General features: G+C 63.7%; 1 protein-coding gene across 8 annotated transcripts in view; it reads left to right on the top strand.

Annotated features, from left to right (window-relative positions):
* The window catches only part of HMCN2 (hemicentin 2), a 36,690-nt gene that overhangs the window by 1,856 nt on the left and 16,997 nt on the right, over positions 1-17,837 (top strand). For 6 of the 8 annotated variants that reach the window (XM_072025240.1, XM_072025239.1, XM_072025243.1 and 3 more), the window contains 42 exons: positions 67-189; positions 533-704; positions 886-992; positions 1,199-1,319; positions 1,397-1,660; positions 1,818-1,962; positions 2,227-2,348; positions 2,431-2,703; positions 2,805-2,946; positions 3,416-3,543; positions 3,776-3,889; positions 4,011-4,160; positions 4,280-4,453; positions 4,556-4,651; positions 5,260-5,384; positions 5,641-5,785; positions 6,491-6,603; positions 6,931-7,087; positions 7,295-7,460; positions 8,549-8,676; positions 8,800-9,072; positions 9,157-9,240; positions 9,542-9,733; positions 9,915-10,042; positions 10,144-10,291; positions 10,527-10,653; positions 10,991-11,145; positions 11,269-11,547; positions 11,750-12,022; positions 12,256-12,364; positions 12,671-12,840; positions 12,945-13,099; positions 13,227-13,323; positions 13,496-13,591; positions 13,683-13,859; positions 14,153-14,307; positions 14,644-14,767; positions 14,895-15,070; positions 15,147-15,234; positions 16,258-16,377; positions 16,675-16,836; positions 17,208-17,489. In XM_072025240.1, the coding sequence (XP_071881341.1) occupies positions 67-189; positions 533-704; positions 886-992; positions 1,199-1,319; positions 1,397-1,660; positions 1,818-1,962; positions 2,227-2,348; positions 2,431-2,703; positions 2,805-2,946; positions 3,416-3,543; positions 3,776-3,889; positions 4,011-4,160; positions 4,280-4,453; positions 4,556-4,651; positions 5,260-5,384; positions 5,641-5,785; positions 6,491-6,603; positions 6,931-7,087; positions 7,295-7,460; positions 8,549-8,676; positions 8,800-9,072; positions 9,157-9,240; positions 9,542-9,733; positions 9,915-10,042; positions 10,144-10,291; positions 10,527-10,653; positions 10,991-11,145; positions 11,269-11,547; positions 11,750-12,022; positions 12,256-12,364; positions 12,671-12,840; positions 12,945-13,099; positions 13,227-13,323; positions 13,496-13,591; positions 13,683-13,859; positions 14,153-14,307; positions 14,644-14,767; positions 14,895-15,070; positions 15,147-15,234; positions 16,258-16,377; positions 16,675-16,836; positions 17,208-17,489 (6,535 nt within the window). The remainder of the gene's footprint in view (positions 1-66; positions 190-532; positions 705-885; positions 993-1,198; positions 1,320-1,396; positions 1,661-1,817; positions 1,963-2,226; positions 2,349-2,430; positions 2,704-2,804; positions 2,947-3,415; positions 3,544-3,775; positions 3,890-4,010; positions 4,161-4,279; positions 4,454-4,555; positions 4,652-5,259; positions 5,385-5,640; positions 5,786-6,490; positions 6,604-6,930; positions 7,088-7,294; positions 7,461-8,548; positions 8,677-8,799; positions 9,073-9,156; positions 9,241-9,541; positions 9,734-9,914; positions 10,043-10,143; positions 10,292-10,526; positions 10,654-10,990; positions 11,146-11,268; positions 11,548-11,749; positions 12,023-12,255; positions 12,365-12,670; positions 12,841-12,944; positions 13,100-13,226; positions 13,324-13,495; positions 13,592-13,682; positions 13,860-14,152; positions 14,308-14,643; positions 14,768-14,894; positions 15,071-15,146; positions 15,235-16,257; positions 16,378-16,674; positions 16,837-17,207; positions 17,490-17,837) is intronic. The other 2 variants (XM_072025245.1, XM_072025246.1) reach the window with 1 other exon arrangement.

Here is a 17,837-nt window from a genome sequence, read left to right as displayed (position 1 = left end):
TGCTGTCCCCCCGGGTGTGCTGTCCCCAGTGGGACGCTGCAGGGGACCCCGATGTGATATTTGCAGGTGGTGTTTGTGCTGACGGGGGACTGCGGGGACAGGAGCCACCCCGGGTACCGCGTGTACGAGCGCATCGCGGCCACCAGCTCCGGGCAGGTCTTCCACCTGGACAAGCAGCAGGTGAAGGAGGTGAGCAAGGACGGGGAGGTGGCCTGACCCAGCCCCTGTATTCAGGGTCAATCCTCGTGCCCAAGGCACCTCTGGGTTGCTCTGGGAGCCCTGTGTCAGCCTTGAACCAAGCAAATGAGGTTTCTGTTCCCATGGGCGAGCCAGAGGATGTGGCTGCTCCCCGTGGTGGAGCAGGAGCCACCCGGTAATTGCAATCACACCAAATGACTCGGTTCCCTTTGCATCGGGAGGGGTGCGCCTGGGGTTTTGTGCCCCTGCCATACAGCCCTGCTTCCGAAACAGCCCTAAAATGGGGATGCCATACGGCGAGGATCCAGGTTAATCCTCCCCCGCCTGCCCCCAGGTGCTGAAGTGGGTGGAAGAGGCCATCCAGGCCTCCAAAGTCCACCTGCTGTCTGCAGACCACGAGGACGGGGGGGAGCACACGTGGCCCGTCCCCTTCGACCCCAGCCTGAAGGAGGTCACCGTGTCCCTGAGCGGCCCGGCCCCGCAGATTGAGGTCCGGGACCCGGCAGGTGGGTGCCCCGGGGAGCAGCAGGCAGAGGGGAGATGCTTTGGGGGGAGCATTTGTGGGGGATCCCCCTGGTCCCTGTTTTCCTCCAGCAGCGAGAGGTGCGTGATGGAGGGCTCCTGGCTGGCTGCAGGGGCTGGGGAAGCACTGGGGTGCCCGTCCCAGAGCTTTGCTTCTCCTTGCAGGGAAGGTGCTGGAGAAGGGCCGCGACCTGAAGGAGCTGCTCAGCATCCCCGACTCGGCCGTGGTGGTGGCGGTGCAGCCCCACGAGCCAGGGATGTGGCAGGTCAAGGTAGGCTGGTGCCAGGTCCTGTGCGTCGTCCCCTCCAGGTGGGACACCCCAAAAAAAAATAAAGGAGCGCACGGAGCCCCTGCCCCTCTCCCGTGCTCGGGGCTCTCCTGATGGGCACTGAGCTGCCTGAGCGGGTGCAAGGGGCTGGCTGCTGCCCTTTTCCTTCCCCTTCTGCCCTCGGCAAGTGCCCCTCGTCCTGCTTGCAGACCCAGAGCAGCGGCCGCCACTCGGTGAGGATCACGGGCGTCAGCAGCATCAATTTCCAAGCCAGCTTCTCCACCCAGCCGGACCCCGACAGCATCCAGCCCGGGGAGCGGCCGCTGCAAGGTGAGGCTGGCGCTTGCCACGATGTGCACTCTGCCTCCTGCAGCTGGGAACACGTCTAAATTTTGCTTTTCTCCCAGGCCTGCCCGTCTCCGTGGTGGTGAACTGCAGCGGCCTGGAGCCCCCAGGACGTCTGCGGGAGATCGAGCTCTTCAACAGCTCCGGCCGTGCCCTCCTCTCGCTGCCCCTGCGGCCCCTCTCCAACGCCTCCTCGGGGCAGCTCTGGGTGGGCTCGCCTCTCCGTGCCCCCCCTGGGGACTTTCTGCTGAAGGTGAAGGGCGAGGACGCCCAGGGCCACCCCCTGCACCGCCTCTCCAGCGTCACCTACACCAGCGTGGTCCCCGGTGAGCGGTCCCTGCTCAGCACCGCTTCTCCAGGGAGCTCAAAGGCTCCTTTCCAGCACCCTTCTGCTTTGCTTTCCGCCTTGGTATTTTAAATCTGCCTTTCCTGGTGTCTCCCAAGGAGCGTTACATGTCTGTGTGTGTCCCCAACTACTTCCAGGCCTGCCCCAGGTGAACATCTCCAGCAGGATCCGGGCTTACCGCTGCGAGCCGCAGTGGGTCTCCTGCTGGGCGCACAGCGAGCTGCCCTTCCGCATGCAGCTCAGCCGGGCTGGGGCCAAGCTTGGGGAGGAGAAAAAATTCAGGTTGGTCTCCAGTTTGGCCCAGTTTGCTCCCTGCTGCACTCACACGGAGGCAGCACAACCCCCTGATGATGCTGGTGGAGGGATGCTGTGCGCCACCCTGGGCACTGCTGGCTGTGAGCATCCTGAGGGAGTCGTGGAGAATCCCGAGGGATGTGTCCGTGTGATGCCCAGGAGAAATCCCAAGGAATTTGGAGCAGCTGTGGGCATGGCATTCCCAGCTCCGGTGCCTGGAATGGGGCTGATCCTGTGGTTTCTTTTTCATAGAGGTTCAGGGAACGTCAGCTGGCTGATCCCCGCGGCATCCAAGAGCGACGAAGGGTTCTATGAGTGCACGGCCACGAACAAGGTTGGGGTGGCACGGGCTCGAGCCTACATCTCCGTCTCAGGTGGGTGCAGCTCCTGCCGAGCTCTGGTCCCCGGGGGTCCCCAGGTTCAGGCTCCTTCCAGCCCAGCACGCTGCCTTTGCAGAGCCACCGCCGCGTCTCCAGGCTCCGGGCAACATCACGGCTTCGCCGGGCCACGACGTGGTGCTGTCCTGCCCCGTGCTGAGCGCCGTGCCCTACAACCTGACGTGGAGCTGGGACGGGAGGGTGGCCCTTCAGGAGGGCGGCAGGGCCAGGCTGCTGCAGAACCACTCGCTGGAGATCAGCCGCGTGCAGCCGGGGGACGCGGGCCCCTACGAGTGCATCGCCCGCAGCGCCCACGGCACCGCCACCGCCTCCGTCTGGCTCTTCATCCAGGGTAGGCTCTGCCCCACACCGGGGGGGATTTGTCACCCCGGGAGTGGGTGGTGCCACGGGGTGATGTGCTGCTCGTGGTCTTTTTATCCCCTCCCCATGCAGAGGCGCCGTGGGTGGAGGTCGATGCAAGCCCCCAGCGTTTCGGCAGGGGCCAGGAGCTGCGGCTGAACTGCACGGCCGGGGGCTACCCCCAGCCACGCGTCACCTGGAAGCGCCGGGGCTGGGTGCTGGAGCAGGACCAGAGGTGACAGTGACACGTTTCATGTGTGTTTTTCAAAGCCATCCTGCTTTATCCAGGCACAGACCCCAGCAAGGGGAACTCGAGGTGGGGAGGAGCTCTCTGAGCTCGCTGTGCGCCCAAGTCTCCAAATGGGCTTTGTACCTTAATTTCTTCTGCTTTTGGGTTCCCCCTCCCCACCCTACATCAGGCTGTGAAGTGGGCTTGGGGAAGGTTTTTTTTTCACTTTGGGGATGAAAATGCTCAACCCTCGATGCTTCTCCTTGGTTCCAAGCAATATTCCCTCCTGTGGGGGCTGACGCAGATGGCTTTGAGTCCCAAACCTCATCAACCCAGTGCTCGGCAAACCCATCCCGTCTGCAGGGTGGCTCCAAGCCCCATCACTAATTTCACCATATTTCTCATCAGCTCCATTTTTCAGAGCTCGGTTTCCCCTCTTTTCCCACCATTTCCCCTCTTTTCCCACCCCCTGCAGGGTTTTCATGGACTCTCAGGGCACCCTGCACATCAGGGCTGCGGTCCCGGAGGACGCGGGGAATTACAGCTGCTCCGCCAACAGCCTGCTGGGGCAGGACGAGCAAGCCATCAGCCTGGAGTACATCGGTACCGGCACCCCGGGAGGGGGATCCCAGCTGTGCACGGGGTTTTTTCTTTCCTGCAGTGCTGGGAGCTGCTTGTGCAAGCTGTGGGCAGGACTGTCCAAAAGGAGGGTGGTGGTGGAGGGGCTCTGGGGTCTCCGCTGTTCTCTTCGGGTTTTTTAAGGCACAAGGAGTTAATTAAGGCACAAGGAGTGTTGCAGGGGTAACCTGCAGATGTTTCTCTCCCCGTGGCACAGAGCCTCCTGCCATCCTGGCCGTGACACCAGGCGTCAAGGCGCTGGTGGGAGAAGACGTAACCCTGGAGTGCTGGGTCTCGGGGGTGCCCCCTCCCCAAATCGCGTGGCACAAAGGTGAAGCCGGGCCAGGACGCTCACAGACAGCAAGCCCCATCCCTGCACCGGGACCCCCGCCTGCCCCTGGGGACATCACGCATGGGGTCCTTGGGGTGCTGATGGGGACGTTTTGGGGCAGGCGAGCAGGAGGTGGCGGCGTTCCCGGCGGGCAGCCAGCGCGGTGTGCTGCGGCTGCAGGCGGTGCAGGAGGAGGATGCGGGGCCGTACACGTGCCAGGCTCACGGCGAGGCCGGTGATGCTTCTGCCAGCACGGTGCTGGATGTGGGCTGTGAGTGCCCGGGGCTTTGGGGTTGGCAGGAGGGAAGTGGCTCGGGGTGTGGGCAGAGACCCCTGTGGGTGCTGTTGCGTGGCCCTGCCCGAGCCCCTTCCCACTGCTCTCTCCTGCAGCTGCCCCACACTTCCCCGAGCCCCTGGGGGACCTGGAGGTCGAGATCGGGGACAGCGTGACCCTGCCGTGCCGTGCCGAGGGCTCGCTGCCACTGCAGGTGGCTTGGTCCCGGCAGGATGGGAAGCCCGTGGTGCAGCAGCACGGGCTGCCTGGGGCTGAGCTCCTCATCGATGGTGAGCGCTGAGTGTGTGCCGAGTGATGGAGAGGGCGTGCAGGCGTCCTGCCTGGGTGTGCGCTCACACAGCACCTCCGTGTGCTCCCCCTCGGTGCTCCAGGAGCCTCGCTGGATGACCAAGCTGTCTATGTCTGTGAAGCCCAGAACGATTTTGGGAAAATCCGAGCAGAGGTGAAGCTGACGGTCACTGGACAAGGTTTGGTTTTCTGTGGTTTTGTTGGTGCGTGGGTCCTCGTGAGGCTCGAGGTGGGCTGAAGCCACTTGGGCAGAGCCATCCGCTGAATCCCTCCCCAGCACGGGTTCAGGAACACTCATCCACCTCTGCCCAAAAACACTGGTGTGCGCTCAGACCCATAGACAAACACCCCCAAACTCCTGGGGGCGCTGAATGTTGGAGCAGGCTTGTGCTGAGCCAAGCTCTGGACCTCGGAGGAGAGGCAGTGCAAGGGCTTACGGCCACCCCAAGCCTCAAGCAGCTTTTTGGTGGTGGCAGCGGGGGGCTGAGGCTATCCGGGTGTCACTGGGCAGGCTGTTGGACTGCTCCGTGGAATGAATATAATGCTCTTAATGCAGAAAATCAAAAAATCATCATCCTGGGTGGCTTGGGAGGGGGAGAAAAGACCCCGTGCCATGGGGAGCCTGAGTCAGCCGCACATTCCCGTTCTGGGCTCTTCTGCCCGTCCCCAGCAGGTCTGGCAGACGTCTGGGTTAATTTTTAAAGCAGGACATTAATTCTCCCCCGTGTTCCTCGCTAATTTATCTCCAATTAATATCACTTTTCCTGTTCCCCTCTCTCTCTCCCAGCCCCAGCAATAGCTCTGGCACCCGCCGTGGTCCGTGTGCTGGCAGGGCAACCCCTGTGGCTGCCGTGCGTCATCCTGGCCGGGCGGCCGCTGCCTGCCCGCCTCTGGCTGAAGGACGGGCAGCCGGTGAGGGTCGTGGGGACAGGGGGGGCTTTGTGGGGTCAGTGGGGGCTCTGTGGGAATGGAGGACTCGTGGGTGCACATCCATGCCCAAAGCTGCCGGTGGGAGATGCTGGGGGAGCATTTGGGTTGGGAAGGGCGCACCATCAGGGTGCTCGTGCTACCCAAGGATGGGATTTTTGGGTATGCCCCAAAGGCAGCATGGCAAGGGGATGTTTGCCCCTCTCTATCCCTTCCACTTCCCTGTCTCTGCCCTGTCCAGGTAGCCCCGAGTGGCCGCTTCTCCACCCAGCCTGACGGCAGCCTGCACGTGGGCCAGGCATCGCGGGGGGACACGGGGACCTACACCTGCGTGGCCACCAACGCCCTCGGCTCGCAGCGGCAGGAGGTGGCCCTGGTGGTCCACGGTGAGAGGCCGGGTGTCCCCGCGGGGTGGCCGGGGTGGGTGCTGTCCCCTGGCCTCTGCTGCCAGCTCTGTGTGACCTGAGTGGGAAGGAGCTGTGGATGTCTGGCTGGAGCGAGGCTTTTCCACCGCTCTGGAAGAGCTGCTGCAGCATGTTAGGGCAGGAAAACTCTGAAGCCAGATCTGTGCGTAAGGAACGGTCCCCAGGGCAGCGCGGTGCGGCTACAAAGCAGCCTCAGAGAACATCTGTGAGTGCTGGCCAGCCAGGACACATGAAATTCAACTCTGGACACGTGCAGTGAAGCATCCATCCTGCCTGCTGGGCTGCTGACCCGCGCTGGTGGAGCCCCGTGCCCAGCCGGGACGTGCAGGGTGCTTGGGGCTGGTCCCCAGCTGGGGTCAGGTGCCAAATGTTTTGGGTACGAGAGCAGGGGCTTCATCAGGAGCTGTCAGCTGCAGCAGGGTGAGGTTTAGGCAAATCTAGCCTGGGAGGCTGAGCTTTTGAGGAAGAACGTGAGCTTTTGGGGAAACGTGAGCTTTCGGAGATGCAGCCCCTGTGTACAGCGGTGATTGCGCAGAGAGAGGGGACGGTGCTGGAGGGGCTTGGGGACAGGATGGGGGTTTGCTGGGGGTGCTGGCAAGCTGTGAGTCAAAGCCTCGCTCCCTGTGGCCATGTCCAGCAGGGTGAGGTTCTCCTCTCTGTCCCCAGTTCCTCCCAGCATCGAGCCTGGTCCTGCCCTGGTCGCTGCCACCGAGGGAGCGGCCGTCACCCTGCGGTGCGATGCCACCGGCGTGCCCACCCCCACAGTTACCTGGACCAAGGTAGAAGTGTCCCCAGCGGGTGGGGGGCTTGGGAGGGTGGCTCTGTGCAGGAGCAGGCTGGCGTCCTGCTGCCAGGGGCACCCTTGGGTGCTGGGTGGTGTGTGGAGAGGACATTGCCCACCGGTGCGCTGTGGGGAGGTGGCACTGAGCACCCCTGGAAGCTGGAACCAGCAAGACAGTTCGCTCTGATGGACCCAGAGCCTATTATTATTATTATTATTATTATTATTATTATTATTATTATTTTATGATTTTATTGATTTTATTTTTTGCCCTTGGCCTTGCTAGCTCATGGCAAAGTCTCTGCCTTCTTCCTCCCCTCATCAGGGCACGGAGCCCATCTCACCGAGCCCACGCTACCACCTCAACCCCAACGGGACCCTCCTGATCCCGTCACCCTCCCCGGGGGATGCCGGCACCTATTTCTGCACGGCCGCCAGCGTGGCAGGCTTCTCCAGCCGGCAGGTGCAGCTCTCCATCAGCAGTGAGTGCCCCGCACCGGGACCAGCTCCTGGTAAACCCTCTCCAGAGGGAGGGCAGCCACAGGCTGTGGTTGCTCCTGGTTTCCCTGTTGTCTTTGGGCTGCCCGAGCCACGTGGAGGATGGGTTTTGGGGATGGGGAAAACAGCGTTGAGGGTTGTGGGGTGCGTGGAGCGTTCCTGCACCAGCTTTGTTTTCTCTCTCCATCCAGCCAAGCCCAGGATCAGCGTGAACGGATCACGGGGGATATCAGCCCCTGTGCCCATCCTGGCGGTGCGTGGGCAGGAGGCCACGCTGCCCTGCGAGGCGCAGGGCTCTCCCCTTCCCCTGGTGGCGTGGAGCCGCGAGTCCCGGCCGCTGCCTCTCTCCTCCTCGAGGTACCGGCTCTGCTTGCTCCCTGGGGAGCACTCCTGGGGTTATTGGGGGTTGGATCCTGCCCTGGTGCTCTGAGCACTCGCTGCTGCTCCTCAAAGAGAGCTCGCGGTGGCTGCTGGCCAGGGCAGCCGCTCTCCCACCACCCCCTCGCTCCCACGCGCCTTCACGCTGGGTTCTGCTCCCAGTTTCGCAGCTGGTCTGAATTTGTCTACTGGAGCGAAGCGAGCGGCTGGCTTGCAGCTCCGTGGCTCGGGCCCGTATCTGCTCAGCCTCAGCTTCAGCAGACAGCTACGTGCTGATGTTCACAGCGCAGGATCTGCCCCTCAGCACGTTGCTGCTCCCCGGGGACGGGGCAGCGGGGATGCTGAAGCACGCGGATGGGATGGGGAGGGAGGCAGAGTTGTCCCCGTGGGGCTGGTGGCAGTGATGGGACCACCAAAGCCATACAATGGGAGATGAAAACTGCAAAGTGCCTGGGTGTTTGATTATTGAGTGTCTTGCTCTTCCCTGATGGAGCAAGATCTGCTTAGCACGTTGTTAGCGGCGTGCTGGAAGGGGCGTCCCACACTGCGGACCCCAATCTCCGTTCGTGGCTTCCTTCCTTCCACCCGAGGCTTGCTGTGGCTGGTGGGGAAGGCAGCTTGTTTTCACGCCTCTCGAGGGACCGTGTTGCTTTGGCGTTCTTGATCCCGTTCCCTATGGCTGCTCCCCGTGGCCCTGTGCTGCTCCCCACGGCCGAGTGATTTATGGGGCGGAACGGGCGGCCGTGGGCTGCGATGATGTTATGTCTGCACGGCGCAGATGGTGCTGGGCGCGAGAGCACGGCCAGCTCCAGCTGCAGGGGCCGAGCTCCATGGGGACCCCCGGCACCTTCCGTGGTGACCCTGTCCCCCACACTGGTGGTTCACGCTGCAGCCTTGCACGGGTGCAGAGCAAAGCTTATTTTTTTCCCCTGTGGCCCTGGGGACCTTCCCGTGGCTGCCTCGTGGTGAGCTGTCAGCCCCTAGCTCCTGCCCAGGGTGAAGCCAGATAAAAAGGGCAGCACGGCTGCTCCTCCCAGCCGGTTTCTCTGTTCCCTCTGCGCCCCAAGGTACACCGTCCTCCCGTCAGGGTCGCTCCGGCTGGCCGAGCCCCAGGAGGCAGACAGCGGCCTCTACACCTGCACGGCCACCAACGCCGTGGGGAACGCCTCGGTGCGCTACAGCCTGCGAGTCCAAGGTACGTCCTGCCGAGCCCATGGCACGTGGCATGCTTCTGCAACACCATGGGGAGCTGTGAGTTGTAAACACAGCTCTGTGCCACCCCTCCATGCCACTTTTTTCTCTTATCTCTCTGTCCCAGTCCCGCCACGAATCCAGCGTGGCCCCGAGGTGCTGCGGGCGCTGGTGGGAGAGCGGCTGGAGCTGCCGTGCGTGGCCCACGGGGACCCCGTCCCCAGCCTGAGCTGGTCCAAAGACGGCCGCCCGCTGCGGGAGGGCGAGCGGGGAGCCCTGGGGGGGCCCCACGGGGCTATGACCATCGGGGCCGTGCAGCTCTCCGATGCGGGACGCTACCGCTGCATCGCCAGCAGCAGCGTGGGGCAGGACGCCGTGGAGATGGTTGTGCAAGTGCTGGGTGAGTGCTGGGACCACGGGATGGGGTGGGGAGGGCTGGGCTGGGTGTCTGCTCACCCAGCATCGGGGTCGTTCCACCCCCCAGAGCCTCCGTACCTGGGGGATGGTGCAGAGGTCCTGCTGGAGAAGGTTCTTCACGAGAACGTCACCATAACCTGTCCGGTCAAGGGTAAGGGCTCCGTGCAAGCTGGTGTTCACCCAAGGGCTGGGTGTCCTCGTTTGTCTGGCTTTGGGAATCTCCACTTAACCCATCCTTGCTCCTTCCTCACTGCTATGCCCCTGTCCTTCGATCTCTGGGCTCAGCCCAGCTCCTGGCACCCGGCTCTTGGGTAGCACAAGGTGGGGATGGTGCAGGAGCCGTGGGGCACCACTGATTTCCCCAGGCAGCCCGCACATTGCCTGGCACAGGTGGGAGATGGGGCACCCATCGCCTGCCTGAACACTTTCCCCACCTCCATGCACCCACGCAGGGACCCCCACGCCATCCATCCTCTGGTGGAAGGACGCGGTGGAGGTGCAGGACGCTGTGCCAGGTGCTGAGCTGCTGGATGGGGGCTCGCTTTTCATCCACGCCCTGCAGCCCAGCCACAGCGGGGACTACACCTGCCTGGCAGCCAACGACGTGGGCTCCGTCAGCCTCACGACCATGCTGGTGGTGCACGGTACGGCCAGAGGGAAGGGGGCTCCTGCCCCATGCGAGATGCTCCCCAAATGGGGCGAGCTGTGGGGGTGGTGGGGATGGGCAGCAGGGCAAAGCTGCTGCATCGGGTCTGTGTGCTGTCTGGGGAGAAACGAGGCAGCCAGATGCCACCGTGCCTTGTCACGGCTCTCACCTCCCCCCAGGCCCCCCGGAGATGATGGGCAGTGGCTGGGAGAACGTGTCGGTGGTGGCCGGCCAGCCCCTGGAGCTGCATTGCAACGTCTCCGGCACCCCCGTCCCCTCCATCACCTGGCACAAGGACGGGCACCCGGTGAGCCACAGGGAAAGGGGGTGGTGGCATACACCCCCACCCCATGATAGGGGTGCTGCTGGCTCCCCCTGACACCCCCTCTCCTCCCTCTTTTCCTGCAGGTGGATGGAGCTGGGGGTCCCCTCCTGCTCCGCAGGGGACAGACGCTGCGCTTCGCCGCGGTCCGCAGCGAGGACACGGGCACCTACAGCTGCACAGCCCGCAGCAGGGCGGGAGAGGCGCGCAGACACTTCGCCCTGCTCGTGCTGGGTGACTTGGTCCCCGTCCCCTGTACCCAGCGATGGTGACCCTGGGGTGGGCTGCGGTGGGCTGGGGGAGGTCCCTTGCAGCCAGCTGGCTGGGGGCAGGGCGGTCCCTTGGGGCCCATCCAGCGTGCAATTTTGGGAATGCTGAGCTTGTTATCCTGGATCAGCATGGGGATGTCAGGAGGGTGGCAAATTTGGGATGCTCCTTGTACCCCTGCTCACACCTCCTCTGCCCTCAGTGCCCCCGAGCATGTCTGGGTCCCAGTGGCCTCACAACGTCTCCGTACCGGAGGGCTCCGAGGTGCTGCTGGAGTGTCGGAGCAGGGGGGTGCCCCCACCCCGGGTGCGTTGGATGAAGGATGGGCAGTAAGTGGCTGCGGGGGGGGGTGCTGGGACGTGCTGGAGGGGTGAGGGTGGTGGTCCTGTCAAGGAGACAGCAACAGGGGGCATGTGACAGGGGAGCACGATGTGTTGGACACAGAGATGTCCCCTTCTCCAAAACTCTGGGCCAAAAAGAGGTTTTCAGGGATGGTTTTTGGGAAAACCTTTCCCCAGCCCTTGCTTCCTCCCTGCTGGGACAAAACCAGCACATTACCAGCATGGAAAACCCCTCCAAAAGCAGGTGCCATCGCTCCCTGCCCTGGGCTCTGTCCCTTGCCCGTGCTTGGCTCCGAGTCACGCGTGCACCTTTCTGTCCCCCGAGGCCTCTCCCAGCTCTGGACCCTCACCTCGAGCTGCTGGAGGAGGAGCAGGTGCTGAGGATCCCAAGCAGCCAGCCCCAGCACCAGGGCACCTACCAGTGCCTGGCCACCAACCCTGCCGGCCAGCACAGCAAAATCTTCCAGCTCCACGTGCACAGTGAGTCCCCGGCTGCCCTCCACCCAATTCCCTTTCAATCCCCCTGAACCCTCACCCACCCAGGCAGCTCAATTTGGGGAGTGGCGAGCATCTCCCCCACCTCCATGCCCCTCTCTCCACCAGCTCCCCCTTCCATCCTGGGCGCCGAGGAGCTGGTGGAGGTGGTGGTGCTGCTGAATGGCTCTGGCCAGCTGCCCTGCGAGGTGCAGGGCTCCCCGGCCCCCACCATCTCCTGGTTCAGGGGCCGGCGCCCACTCCCCTCGGGGACCAGGACCACCTACGTGAGGGGGGGCCGGGCGCTGCGGGTGAGCGGGGCGCAGGAGGCGGACGCGGGGCTGTACGTCTGCCTGGCCACCAACCCCGCGGGCACGGCGCACAGGACCGTGAGGCTCGAGGTTTATGGTAAGGCACCCGGTGCCAGGACTTGGAGGAGGCTGGGAAGCATCCCTGGTTTGGGGGCTTTCCGAGGGGTCTCTCCCCTGTCCATCTCCTCTCCATCAGCTTGGGGTGGCTGCGCTCAGCTGTCAGTGCAATAAGGTTGTGAATGTGCCACTCAGCTCGGGCTCTCTGCACTCGCTCTCCCCCCATTTCTCTGTCCCTACAGTGCCACCGACGATCTCCAGCGAGGGCCGCGTGGTGGAGGCAGCAGTGGGCCAGCCCGTGGAGCTGCCCTGCTTGGCCAGCGGCAACCCCCTGCCCACCCTGAGCTGGCAGAAGGACGGGCAGCCCCTTCCCCAGGGTGCCGGGGTGCTGCTCCTTGCGGGCGGCACGCTGCTCCGGGTCCAGAGGGTGTCGGAGAGCTCAGGGGGGTCCTACACCTGCCTGGCCAGCAGCCCCACGGGAGAGAGCGTGGTGCGGCACACGCTGCTCGTGCAGGGTAAGGGGGCTGCGGGGTTGCAGCAGGGAGCGGGGATTTATGGTGGCAGGAAGGAGGTGGCTGAAACCTGCAGCTCCTCTGGGATCGGAGAAGTGTGTGTGAAATTTGGCTCCACGCAGCTGTGGGTTTTGGTTTACTGCTGGGGTCCTGTGCTCTCCGAGCTCCTGGCTGCTCCAGTGCCAGGTTCCCAGGGCTGCTCCCAGCCGGCTGTCCCCTTTTCCCTTTTTCCCCAGCTCCCCCCAAATTGCTGATCGGCGATGGGGAAAGCCACCTGACTGCCGTCGCCAACGACTCCCTGCGCATTCGCTGCCGTGCCAGCGGTGTCCCCGTGCCCCGGATCCGGTGAGCACTGTAGGACAGGATGGGGGTCCTGCCCACGTCCCCCTGCTCTGCCTTAGGGGGCTGCACAGCTCCCTGGGAGCACCCCAGAGCCTGACATGTGAAGATGCAGCAGAGAAGCGGGATGGGGACTCCATATGGGTAATGGGGACCCCTGGCTGAGGGTGTCCTTCAGGATGGGAGGCATCAATTCCTATTCCTCATCCCTGGGGTGCTGTGGGTGCAGCACCCCCATGCTCCCGGTGCGCAAACCAGGGTGGGTGGTGGCGGGACACCCCAAAACCTCACCGCCCGCCCTGCTCCTTGCAGGTGGCTGAAGGATGGACTCCCGCTAGGTGCAGCGGATGGCGTGGTGGTGTCTGAGGACAGTGGGACCCTGCTGATTGCCCGCGTGGGGCTCGCACACCAAGGGCTCTATATCTGCCAGGGCAGCAGCCGGGCTGGGGGGGCCCAGGTTCAGGTGTGGGTTTTGGTGCAAGGTGAGCGCAGCAGCACCTGGGGGAGACCCGCTCTCCATCCCACACATCAGGGTGGGCACGGCTGGCCAAGGGCTTTCCCCCAGCCTTGTTTCCCCTCTGGCCAGCACACCCCTCAGTCAGCATCGCAGAGGGGGATGCCGTCACCGTGGCCCTTCGCCAGCCGGTGACGCTCCGGTGCCAGGCCACGGGCACGCCGCCCCCACGGCTCAGCTGGAGGAAGGACGGGGTCCCGCTGCCAGCCACGGGCAGCATCTTCCAGGTTGGGGGGGCGTGATGGGGCTGGGGGGGTGTGCAGGGCAGGGTTGTGTGCCCTGGGGCTGCAGGAGCTGAGGAGGGGGGGTTACAGGTGACCAAAGCTAGCCGGGAACCCTCCCTCCTCCCTCTAGATCGAGAAGGCTGACCTGACCGATGAAGGTGTCTACACCTGTGTCGCAGCCAACCCCGCAGGGGAGGACGAGCAGGACGTGATGCTGAAGGTGCTGGGTGAGAAACCAGGCAGGGTGCAGAGAAAAAAAATCTTGTCACTGACTTGGAGGGCAGCGGTGGCACCGTGCAGTGCTGTGGTTCCCTCCCAGAATGGGGACTGGTGCGTGCCGTGCAGCCGGTTTGGGTTTTGGGCTGCGCAGAGCTGATGCCACGCATGCTTGGGTTGCAGTGCCTCCGAACATCGAGCCCAGCGAGGTGGACCTGGCTGTCCTGGAGAACAGCACGGCGTCCCTGGAGTGCCTGGCCACAGGGGTGCCAGCTCCCGGTGAGCCTGTCCCCTCCCTCGAGCTTCCCTGGGGGTGTCCCCGGTGTGCGTCTCCATGCTCCTTGTATTTCATCCCCCTCCTTCCCTGTAGACATCTCCTGGTACAAGGGGAACGAGCAGCTTGTGACCACCCCGGGCCGGATCCTGTCCAGGGATGGGAAGCGCCTGGAGATCCCCCGTGCCCACCTTTCTGATGCCGACAGCTACCGCTGCGTGGCCTCCAACGCCGCCGGGGACACCGAGCTTGGGTACAGCCTGCGGGTGACCGGTGAGTCCGTGGGGTGCAGGGGGAGGACAGAGGCTGTGAGAGGGCAGGGTGCTCCCCCAGGACCCCCCGTGCATGTATGGGGGCACATCCCTGAGAGATGGGTTTAGCAGAGACCCCTTCGTCTGCCCCATTTGCCATTACCCCACATCCATCCCTGGTAATGTCCCCAAAGGTCATGGCCCTACAGATGGGCATTGCCTGGTCCAAATTTTGGTGTCCCCACCTCATCCATCCCCATCTCGGCCCCCTGGTGCTGCTGGTGACATTGCTGTGCCCCCCCTGCCCTCCCCCAGTGCCCCCACGGATCACGGCCGGCCCCAGCCCCGTCGTGGCGGTGACGAGCGAGGCGGTGACGCTGCGGTGCGATGCCACCGGGAGCCCTGCCCCGGTGCTGCTCTGGCTCAAGGACGGCAACCCCGTGCCCGAGGAGGTGGCGGGTGGCCCGCAGGTGAGGTGACTACCACAGGGGGGTCTCCCTGGGGACATCCTTCTAGAAGGACGCTCTGGTTCCTTGTTCTGGCTTTTCCAAAAATAAAACCAAACAATTGCTGGAGCTGAGCAGACGTGGTGTTGCCCAAATTTACCCCTGCATTTGGTGCATGGGAACACGGACCTGCTCAGCCCTGCTCCCCGCCACTTGGAAGAGCCAGGGGGTCCCCACCATGTGACAAGGACAGGCTTGAGGCAGGATTGTGCCCACCCGTCCTGGTTACTGCTTGCAACCCAGCGAGGTTTCTCTCTGGTTTCACGCTCACCTGGGCTCTTTCCTTCCCCGGGGGCACAGATCCTGTCCGGTGGGCGCATGCTGTCCCTGCCCACCCCTCGCCTCCTGGACTCGGGGACGTACACGTGCGTGGCCAGCAGCGCCGTGGGCGAGGACAGGCGCGAGGCCACCGTCGAGGTGCGCTGTAAGTGTCCCCAAGTGTCCCCAGCCCCTTCTGGGGGCTGCTCCCTGCCCTCTCCCCAGCCTCGGGGGCTGTGGGGTCAGCTATGGGAAGAGGGGTTTGGGGGTGGCGTTGCCCTGTTTGTTTCCAGTGCCACCCACTGCCCCGGGCGAGGAGGAGAACGTCTCTGCCATCGTCAACCAGGAGGTGACACTGCGCTGCCCGGCCCCAGGGGTCGACCCCCGGGGGTCCCGCTGGCTGAAGGATGGGACCTTGCTCACACCGAGCCCAGGGATGTCACTGTCAGAGGATGGGACTGTGCTCCAGGTGATGTTTTGGGGCAAAAGAAGGGATGGGAGGGAAAAGGGGGTGCAGAGCATCTCACCGTCTCTGTTTGTGGCAGGTGGGGCGAGCCGCCGTGCAGGATGCGGGCAGGTACACGTGCCAGGTGCCCGGCCACCCGGAGAGACACTACAACCTGAACGTGTTGGGTAAGGGCTGCCATGGCTGGGACAACTCACCAGGAAAATACGGGGCACAAGGAGATGTAGAAACAAACCCTGTAAGCATAACGGGGACCTGAGGTGGCTCGCTGGCTTGGAAAATGGTGTCCGAAGGATTAAAGCTCTGCGAGATGATGCAGCTGGAGGTGTAGGGAATCCCCTACTGGAACGGGAGGGGGGGAAAAAGCCAATGTTTGCACAAGTGTTGCTTTGGGGTATTTCAGTAACCATGCAGCTGTCTTCCTAAAGCTTGGGCAGGGGAGCAAAGGGAATTTGTTGCCATTGCCAGGGCTGCTCTGCGCTCTCTGCGCCCTCATCCATCACGGCGGCACGCGGGTATCAACCCCTGCTGTCCCCTGCCTGGGTTGGGGAGATGCTGGCGCGTCCCTCGCCATGCACATCCCTGCAAACTCCAGCACATCCACAGCACATCCAGGGCAGAGCCAGGTTTGGCTTCCCTCGGGGATGCTCGGGGCCAGCTGGTGGGAGTCCTGCAGGCAGGCAGCCGGCACGGGGAGGAAGGCCAGTTCTCCCCGCTCCTGCGCTCCCTTCCCAGGGAGACGTTGCACGCTTGGCCCGGTGTCCTGGCTCGGCTCGATTGTTTGGGTTCTGCTGTTTTTGTTTTTCAGAGGTTTCTGGGTGTTAGGATTTTTCTTCCAAAAGCTAATATCCCTCGCGGGAAGGGGTTACCCTTCTCCAGCCAGCTGTAATTATGGGAACGGCGTCCGATATCGGAAAGTGTTAGGTCACCTTCGCAGCGAGCTGTGCTACCTAACAAAGCTCTGTCTGGCCAGCCCTGGCCTGGCCGGGGGGCTCAGCCAGCCTCTGCTGTAGGCCACGTGCAATTAAAAACATCACTTTCCTAATAGCTGGGGAGTTCATGTTATTATTTCCAGCAGTCTCGCTGGATCTTTGTGCAGAGCCTGGTGCCACGGGTGGCGAGCAGGACGGAGCTGCCCCTCTCCCCTCGTCCCCTGCCATCAGCTGCCCCTCTTCTCTCTCTCCCCACAGTGCCACCGTCGTTCCCCTCGGCAGAGCCCACCACCACGTCCGTGCTGGAGGGGCAGTCTGTCCGGCTGGCCTGCGAGTGCCACGGGATCCCCTTCCCTGCCCTGAGCTGGCAGAAGGACGGTAAGGTCCTGCCCCTCAGGTCTTGACCCACCAGGCAGATGCAGACCCCCTGCCCGGGGCAGGTGATCCCCCTTGCATGGTTTAGGAGCATTTTGGATGAGCAAACGCCAGGTTAAACTTGAAACCCAGTTGCCAGCCTGCTCCTTGTGGGTCTCCTGCTGCAGCCAAGAGTAAAACCAACTTGAGTTGCTCTCCTTGGGCAGCAAGGAGCGATTTATATCGAGCAGTGCCTGGCTTCTGGGTGGGATCTGGTCCTGCTGGGAGCCTGAGAGGAGGCTGCTGTCCCCCCCCGGGCAGGTGAACCTCTTTCTGCCCACCCCGGGAGCCCGAAGCTGGTGTCTGCAGGAGGGAGGATGCTCTACATCGAGAAGGTGCGGCTGGTGGACGAGGGGACCTACACCTGTGAGTGCAGCAACGCCGCCGGCAGCAGCAGCAAGGAGCATCGCCTGGGGGTGCACGGTGAGCCGGGGGACCCCGAGACGTGGGGGTCCTGCTGAGGTGGCTGAAGCTGCTTCTCCTAAGCTGTATGTTTGAGCAAGACATGTTCTGCCTTGCTGCGAGGCCCAGCTGGACCCAAAAGTTCACAGCTATTATCCCCTGCCCTGGGTGTTTTGGAAGGGATGCTGCCAGCTGGGTTTGCCTGGCCCCCTCCAGCTCCCCTCTTGGCTCCGCTCTGCTTGCAGCTGCACGACTGCACTAATTGCACCCACTGGGATGTGCTTTGCCCTCCTGCTGCCACCAGCCAGCTCCATGGCATTTTTCTACCCACTTGCATACCGCCGAGGGCTTTCCTCCAGCCTCACCTCCATCCCCTGTCCCTCTGCCCGCAGTGCCACCGAGGATCCGGGGCAGCAGCAAAGCCCCCAGGAAGGTTTCCGTCATCGAGGCCGGCGAGACGGTTTTGGAGTGCGAGGCCACGGGAAGGCCAGCACCCACGGTGACGTGGCTGAAGGACGGGCAGCCCGTGGTCCTTGGGGACGGGCTCTCGCTGTCGGAGCAGGGCTGGAGGCTGCGCATCGCCCAGGCAGCGCTGGTCCACGCGGGGCGATACGTCTGCCTGGCGGCCAACACGGCGGGGCAGGAGCGCAGGGAGTTCGACGTGGCGGTGCACGGTGAGGGTGGGGGGCACGGCGGGGGGCTGCGGGGAAGGGACACGGGCAGCTGGGCTGGGTGGGGATGTTCCACCACGTGCCCAAAGCATCACGAGCCTGGAGAAGAGGAAAACACGGAGCAAGTTTGGATAACGCAGCGTGTAAAAGGTTTGGGGGCAGGAGGGGGTGCTCTGGGTGAAGAAGCAGCAGAAGTGGCTCCATCAGCCTGCAGTAGTGGTTTCTTTCCAGGTTGAGCAGAGCACCTCTTGCTTTACAAAGTCAGCTGCTTTCCAAGGACTTAGGGGAACCTTGGGGACTGGGGTGCTGAGCATTTGAGCTGGAAAAGGACTGGGGTGGTGTAGGGCATGT

Source organism: Anas platyrhynchos, chromosome 18 (assembly GCF_047663525.1).
Source record: "Anas platyrhynchos isolate ZD024472 breed Pekin duck chromosome 18, IASCAAS_PekinDuck_T2T, whole genome shotgun sequence".
NCBI lineage: Eukaryota > Metazoa > Chordata > Aves > Anseriformes > Anatidae > Anas > Anas platyrhynchos.
Note: the sequence above shows the minus strand (reverse complement) of the source record. Positions and strands in the feature narration are given on the sequence as shown.